We start from the raw sequence: 8,400 nt of genomic DNA on the forward strand, positions 1-8,400 counted from the left end.
ATGTGTGCTGATATATGTGTGTTTGTATGTTAGTAAAGAAACAGAAAGGAGATGCAAGAAAGACACACACACAAATATTTTTAAGGTATCGTAACATTTTTCATGAAACCTTTTAATGCAGTTGAAGTACAATGTTACATTCTTATAATATTAAAGTTAAATGATCTCAAAATTAATTACATCTTTTTTATCAGAAATGTTTGTCTTTGTCTCACTTTGCAGTTTGACTGTTCCAGTGTTCTTAGATCAGCTGGTTGATTTTATCTGGAGACTGCTCATCTCACAGCTAATGTTTCAAAAGCCATAGAGCCCAAACTATTACATTAGTATAACAAAACAATATTAACAGTCCTTATTAATCATAAGTACACAAGTAAATGTCCTACAAGGGTTTTTTTTTAGCATCACAAGTTAAACTTAAAAAAAAAAAAATTAAAATAGGCGGGAACTTCAGAACATGAAAACACAATCTTAGGAACTTAAAGCACCTCTCATAAATTGCATTGCCCTTTTATTTATATATGTATTTACCTATCAAAGGTACCAATAGTTCATACCAGGTGTAAGATACCAAATAATATGATCCTTTTTCACCCTTCTGTCCCTAACAGAAATATTTTGGAATAGACCAGACAGAACATGCACAGAACCTCATAGCTGCCCTTGACTCATGTTTCACACCATTGGCACAAACACTGTGACACCCAACAAGCTGTCCTCTCTTACAGGGAACACTATGTGAGACATATAACTATTACATATAGAGAGATTCAGAATCACAACACTAAATGGAATGAAGTCAATATTATGGCAAAGATCTACTACACTACTTAATGGCTAAACATGTAAAGTTAATAAGAGCATAAAATATGTGTGTGTCTCCCTCTCTGCATTAGACTAGACAGCTCTGGTACCTGTGGAAGTGAAAGGCCGTGAAAGCAACTTTGGAATACAATGTACCAGCCAGTTAGTTGACATGGTAATATCTTTAAATTAAATCACACACAGAGAGGAAATGTCATGGTTCTGGCTACCTGGTGAATGTGAAGTAATTATTGAGTTTTACTCAGTTTGGTCTCTAATAAACTCTATCTGTTTAGATACTAAATGATCTACTTTGTGCATGAGCTGGTATCTGTCTGTTGTTTGGTGCCAGTAGTATACCGCAATCTTTTAAAGTGTTTTACACTGATATGCGAACGCAATAGCTGCCAGTACGGTAAACTGCAAGCCGAACAGATAAGGAAGCTGCAGAATGGTATTTTCTGTAGATTTGGCCATTATTTTCACATTGTTATTGTGAAATATCAAATATATAAACATAAAATATTCATTTGTTCTACACTTAGTTTCCAGGGAAATGCCACCTTGTTTTCCAGGTTGCTTCTGGGTTTCGTACTGATTTGCAAATCAGTCATACCATATGTTTAGCTTAAAATAGTAAAAAGGGAATATATCAACTGTTAAAAATGGTATACTTTTGAATTTGATGTAAGCAAATGTTATAATGGGGCAATTTTAAAAAAATGGTGAAGAATGAAGGATATGTAAATTTAGGGCTAACAGGAGAATGCTAGGATAGGGTGACATGGAGGAAGACAATGACTAAACAACATGACTGGTTATAAAAGGAACTGAAAAAAGAGGACACATCTTTCAGAGGAATGGAGGAATTCACAACTCTGTAAGAGACAATTTAAGAACAATATTTCCAATTTAAGACACAGCTACATAATATCACTGAAAGATACAGAAAATCTGGAGAAATCTGTGTATGCAGAGATATTCACAAAGGCCAATGGTGACATGGCAGCTAAGCAGAACTGTATTTAAAACCAAATTTGTTCTGTACTGGAAATAACTGCATAGGCTCAGGAATATTTAATCACAAGATTTGTTGTTGCATTCACAAATGTTAGCGGAAAAAAAATGCAAAGATTAAAAATGAACATCCTCACATGCACACATGTATATATGAAAAACAAAATCTGCAGTAAAGAGAAGTGGGGCCATGTGGTTTGTTATCAATGCACATTTCAAAGTACTGCATGGTATAGAGGTATATTAGTGGATTAGTATACAGGTTTTGGAATAAGTCATTTCATCCAAAAGAATACCCTTGTAAGGAAAGGCTCATTTCAACAAGTGAATGTCAAAATAACATTGCAACAATTAAAGAGTCTTTAAAGGCTAAAATCTTCTACTAAGGTAAGAATGGGAAACATATTGCCTTTAAAACTTCAGCATTTAGTTACCTCAGTTGCCAAATACTTATACAGGGTTTCTGATATCAGAGATGATGCATCACTGCCAACATGGCCTTGTCTCGCACTCTGTTCTTAATGTGTTGCTGGCATCAAATTCAAAAAAGCATTTCATTTGATTCATTCTCTGTTCATGCATTTGATATGTTGCCTTTGCACTATGTTCAGTTAATAGATTATTTTATTTAATGGCTGTAGGAAAACAAATTCTCTATACTGAACACATTATGGGAAACAACTCCCACCAGTTTTATTACCTTTGTCAAGGGCGCAAGAACACTTGTTTTTGCTGGTGACAGAAACTAGATATCCCAGAGGTCGGATGACTCCAAACAGGAGGGCCCTGCCCTGGTTTGAATCCAGGATGCTCTAGCTGTGAATCAACATGATTACCTACTGCTGCATATTAAAATGATTAAGATCCACAACATTTATTTTTCTTTACTTTCTTGCCCTCCTACTGTTTTTGCTTATTTAGAATAGCCTTTATTAATTGCATTAAAGGCACTAACTTTCAGCTGCAAGTTCTGATTTTAAAAATCGAACATGTAAAAAAATTCCCTGTCTTACATATATTTGCAAGACACTAAAGGAAACTGTCATCCTAACACACATTATATTATAATGAAAAATGCATTTCAGTTTCCTAGCTTTTCCTCAAAGTCTCAAGTTGATGAAGCAGGAGGCTTTTGAAAATCATTCCCAGGGGTACATCGCTGATGAACACGCATGTGCTCGGTGACACGGTATTGGCGTGAAAAAGTCATAGGGCAGCGGGGGCAGGGGAAGGGCCTTACACCAAGGTGGCTCCGCACATGTCTATTTAGAGAACCTCGCTGGCTAAAGGAACGGTCGCATAGAGAGCATTGGAATGGGTGGTGAATAGGAGATGACAGATGAGCTGATCTATTGGTTGGCATGCTGGTTGAAAGGCCAGATGCCATGCAAAAAGACACAGAGGGTTGCATGGAGTCTGACACTCCAGGAGGTGAACAGTGTGTCGAGGTAATGGTTTGGTTCTCACCTTCTTTAAGGTTGGAAACTTCAGACACAATGCAAGAATTTTGAATAGTCTCAACAGCTGGACTACTTTGAACAACAGTCTTTCTTTCCTCAGCATTTGTCTTTGCAGCCCAGTGTGTGCCACCCATATCAAGTCTCCCAGTTCCAAATTTAGCCCCAGCCATAACTGTTTTCATTTCAACAGATGCTACAGATGTTTTTTCGTACCTCTCTGCTCCATCATATGCCCAGATTCCAGTTTCAAACATATCCCCTTTCTCTTCTATGCCAGATTGGTGTTTGCAGGATACTAATAGTTCTGCAGGTCTTGTGCTAATATCCAGAAGAAGAAACTGGTCTGTAGTCTCTGTTGAGCTGTAGTGCTGCTTTAGGGGACTCTCAAAGGCACCAAAGTCTTCCTCCTCACTTGAACCATCAGAATCATCAAAGTGGTTTGAGTGGGAGCGTTTGTGATCAGAACCTCCTTGCAATAAGTGCACATCCTCTTGCATATCATCATGCTGTAGGCAATGATAACGAAGATGTCCATGATAAGAGTGTCTCACAGCACTGTCAACACTGGTGTCAGACATGTTTCTGTCCGCAGGCATTGTAAAAATCGAATGTGATTCTATGATGTCAGTGCCTGAGGTCTTTTCAGTTTGCAGAGATTTCGGGAAGCTATCAGCATGGTATTCTTTGGTGTCCACCGCTGTAGGACTGTAGTTTGAATCATGGTTCGAAGGAGCATTGTTTGCACTTGTGTCAGCTCTGTATATGTTTGAGTACCCTTTCTTTGGTTCATAGTTGCAGTGGCTGTCCTGTATATCACTTTCAGCTGGAACTCTATTAGAGTAACTGTGTTCCTCTTTCACCTCTTCCTCTGGACCTAGATGTTCTGTGTTTAAGTCCTCCACAGGATGAGCAATAAGTGGAACTTCAGCTCTCAGACCTCCTGGTTCTGCTGTTGCTGTTGCCAATTTGCTGACATTGTAGGATTCAAAGAAATCCAGCTGCTTTTTTTTGGTTGAGAAATCATCAAACCTGAGATCAATTTTATGCTTCAATTCTTGGCTCCAGTCCTTACTCTGCAGCACTGAATCTTCTCTAAGATTGTGTGTATTTTTCTGAAAGGAATCACAATAAGCATGCTGATCATTATTGTTGGTAAAGTGAGATGATCCTCTGTCAACACATTCATTGCCCTGCATTGTAAAATGATCTGAATCGCTGCTGTCAAAATGAGATCTACCTCCACTGGATTTGTAATATAAATCTTGTAAAGCACATTGATCTAAATTATCCTTGTTATTCAGATTTTGTGTAATAGTGTGTTTTTTATTGTGGCCGTATTCCTGGCTCTGTGCTTGATATTGACGTTTGCATTTAGATGTAATACCTTCAATAATGCTGTCATTTTCTATGCTCGCTGAACGTGAGACTGGAGACCTGCTGGAGTTGCTTGAAGTCTGGAGGGCTGAATGGAAGGGAGACACAGGAGACACATCTGCTAGCTGGGGGATAGCTGCTCTGCTGCTGTGACAGATGACAGGTACTGCCGCACAATATGAATGTGGGGATGAAGATGAGCTCCTCCTATTTTCAGCTGTCCTCACCAGAGTGTCACCTGTGTACCTTTGCCAGATGCCAGCTGGATTAAGCCAATCCTTTTCCGCCTCTTTGTCCACTTTAGACGTGTGATACACTTCAGCAATGCTAGGGACATTCAGAGTCAAATGCTGTGGCGTTAGATGAGTTGCTTGTCTGGCATGTCCTGCATTTGTGCTCCTTTCAGTTCTTTCAAGTATACCACAGGGTGCACTTGGATAGCTTAAAGTCCTTGCATCCCTTCCACTGCAGTGGTCTCTGCTATTTCTACCTGTATCTATTTCTACTTCATCAGTGCTGCAATCCATAGCAGCTGAGAGCATCTGACTTTCACTAAACGGATCCACATTGTCTGAATCCTGATACTGAATATCGCTGTCTGGTGAAGTTGTCATACTTTGTTCACTGGAGATGTTTGTTTTGTCAGGTTTTCTAAAGGTAAAAATGCTGGATGTTGATGGCATATGAGGGGAGGTATTCACAGTTGTCCTATAAGAATTCTTTTCAGCTTCAGCAGAAGCCTCTGCGCCATTTGCAGTGCAAACCTCAGTCTGCTGTTGAGCCCTCAGAGCCTTTTGCAGTTCATCCATCTGCAGGTAGCAGGCAGCTGTGAGCAGACTATAATACTGTTGCTGGCCGTAACTGTAGGGCAAATCCCCTGTGTAAATATAGTCCAAAAGAGGTGTTAATACAGAGTCAGAGAGACATTTGGCCTGCAGCTCCACCAGAGCGCCAGCAGAGGACAAGACAGATGCCAACACTGGACTAGAGGCTGCCAGCACACATCTGGGGGAACAAAGAGCAGTTTTGTGGTGAGGTCTGAAATCCTGAACATCGTGTAAGACATACACTGTTAGTATAATCATGATATCATTGGGCAGTTTGATGATATGTATATGTTGGTGTGTTTGTTTGTTATTAGCTTATTTTTCTCACCTGTGTGCGGGGTAAAGTTGACCTGCATTCTGTCCCGGTCTGAGCACAAGGTCACAAAAGTGGCCTTGTTTTCTCTGCAAGTTCAGATAAGCCAACAGTAATGCCGCATGTCTACCAACTTCCTGGGCACAAGGTGCCACCTGGAGAGTACAGAGCAGTAAGTAAAAATAGATTCTTGCTTATTATAATCAAGTACGAACACGTTCATAAAGACACTTGACACAGCATTAATCAGGTGACAAAATCAAATTAATCAAAATCAGTGCATTGAAGCTAATGAGATGATTCCACTGTCCATATTTGATGAACTAGGGCGGCGAATCTCAATAATACACTTCCTTAATTACCAAACTTTGTCAGTTTATCACTTGCAGTTTGTCACTGCAAAGAGTAAATACATCTGATAATTTTGCTCACACTGCCAAAGCGCATTATTTCCTTCAGATAAGCGGAGTTACATTTTTGTATCGATTGGATTTGGATTGTATCACCCATCACTGAACAGTGGCAAGGTTAGGTTACTTTGAACAGAAGGAATAATTAAAGTGATCAAAACAAATCTGAAAAAGCTCTGCGTGCTTCCTAAACATTTCACTATCTAAAGCATATTTTAAGGCTTAAAGATTTTGTCCTAAAATGCACTATCCAACAGATGTTAAAACTTAGTAAGGACATGTATTCTAGAGCTTTATGTCCCCATTTCTGCCAAATTAAAGAAAATGTGCACACACGAAGAATATAAAAGCAGACTGCCTTTCTCTTAAATATATAAGCTGTTAAAATCACAAGACATTTCTTTATGAGGTTTTCTAAATTTCTAGAACTACTTTAAGCACATGGGAAAAAATCAGATTTTAAATACACACAGCTGTCAATAAATGTCTTTGTTTCTTGTTAATATACAACAAAAATGCTAAAAAAAAAATCTACTCTGAACTCCAAACTTATACCTGACTATTAAACTGATCAAACATACTATTTCAAATGTACATTAGGAAAAATGATCCCTTACCTCCATATTATGTTGGAAGAAAAACAACAAACCTCAGCTGTCTTGCTTGCAGTGAAATGAAGAAAAGAACTGTATATGCAGGATATATAGTACCACTTTACTATCTACGCACACTGTCTCATTCGGAAAACAATCACACGCTTTTCCTATTGGGAGCATGGCGTGACATGAATGGACAGGTGCTTATAAGGAGTGCTAGCGTCTAACGTCAGAATCTCCATAGCCTCTTTTGGGGAGAGGACTGAGACCAGCCCACGGACAGCCAACAAGATACCACAGAACTAAAGCAATCAGAACCAGTGTTTGTACTCACATCAGACAAAAAACAGTGCAAGCTCCCATTAAGTCCCTCATACCCATAATAAAACAGAAGCAGGAACTATTTTAAGGAGCTTTTATTTTTGTTGAGAGGTCAGAGGTCATGGACAGTTATAAAATAGTCTGCAATTAACGTGAACTATAGACATTCAGAGTGCACAGCTGATTTTAATCTTATCAAAACATTAATTACTCTGTTAGCTCTGAGTCTCCACCAGTCTTCTGCTGAAATGGTAAAGTTAGAGAAAAGCATTATGATTAGCACTAAAAAAGAAAAGTGGGATGTATTTAAGTATTTCTATTTGCTTTGATTCTACAGAGGGGAGCTTCTCCAGTGTCAGGACTACGAGCCAGTCCCCCTCAGCTGACGTTTTGTTGACAACGCCATACTAAGCCATTTCTCCACCCTTCCACACCATGTGCCTGTCACGCCTTTCTAATCTCTTTAGCTCTCTAATGTCACAGCCACACCTCCGTCCACAACGCAGCAGGACATTTAACCTAAAAAGTGTGCAGTAGCACTACTACTGCATCACATAGTAAATAATAAAAATAAGTCCAGTGGCACTAAAAAGAGGGTCACAACCCTTAATGTCGCAGGAAATGTCGAGGAAGGTCAAGGACTGAAAAATTCTTAGCTGCTATGAAATATTTAAAGTATGAAGAATTAAGTGCATAGTTATTGCATATGCTACAAATTATATTCGTTTTTCAAAGTATACCATGCATATAAACCAATACATATATATATATATATATATATACACTGTATTTTTTTAGTCAGCTTCATTATAACATGTTTATAAAAGTACAAGAAAATGGAAAATGAATATTTTGCCAGGTGTTAAAAATGTCCGCTTTAACATTAGTACTTTTAGTATACGCAATGTGAAGTCATCAAGTGCCACAGTGCAATGTAGGTAAAATAAACAGGCAAAGTATCACAAAATTGTATCTCTTAGCTGGCCAATGGTTGAGGTGCATGACATCACTGTATGATTAATAGTACAACTCCAGCCAGGTGACTCTTAATGCATGACTCTGTGTCTCATGATTTCTGCCTCTCACTGCAGCCGAATTTTAAAAGAATGTCAAAGAAAGCATATACATAGTATGAACAAAAACAGAATTTTAATAGTTAATCGATCTGCCCTATATAGTAATTATTTGAATTACGTAACCGTGCCCCTCAGCCCCTCCCACCCCTTTCTCTCTCAGAGTACCACACGTACTTTAAGCTTGGCACACCGTGGCTTTGAA

General features: G+C 38.7%; 1 protein-coding gene across 1 annotated transcript; it reads right to left on the reverse strand.

Annotated features, from left to right (window-relative positions):
* Nucleotides 1–87: 87 nt before the first annotated feature.
* On the reverse strand, nucleotides 88–7,861 carry LOC102288722. The gene is made up of 3 exons (XM_005915025.2): nucleotides 6,823–7,861; nucleotides 5,811–5,950; nucleotides 88–5,660 (listed from the first exon to the last, which is right to left on the reverse strand). Exons 1-3 carry the CDS (start codon nucleotides 6,826–6,828, stop codon nucleotides 2,930–2,932), a joined length of 2,877 nt encoding a protein of 958 aa, XP_005915087.1. The 5' UTR covers nucleotides 6,829–7,861; the 3' UTR covers nucleotides 88–2,929.
* Between the last annotated feature and the right edge of the window lie 539 nt (nucleotides 7,862–8,400).

Source organism: Haplochromis burtoni, unplaced genomic scaffold (genome assembly GCF_018398535.1).
Source record: "Haplochromis burtoni strain Fernald_Lab_line unplaced genomic scaffold, NCSU_Asbu1 Contig_11, whole genome shotgun sequence".
NCBI lineage: Eukaryota > Metazoa > Chordata > Actinopteri > Cichliformes > Cichlidae > Haplochromis > Haplochromis burtoni.

Coding starts and splice junctions, on each gene's coding strand:
- LOC102288722 (XM_005915025.2), bottom strand. Junction 5,661..5,810: donor CAACTTTACCCCGCACACAG/GTGAGAAAAATA, acceptor TTGTTCCCCCAG/ATGTGTGCTGGCAGCCTCTA.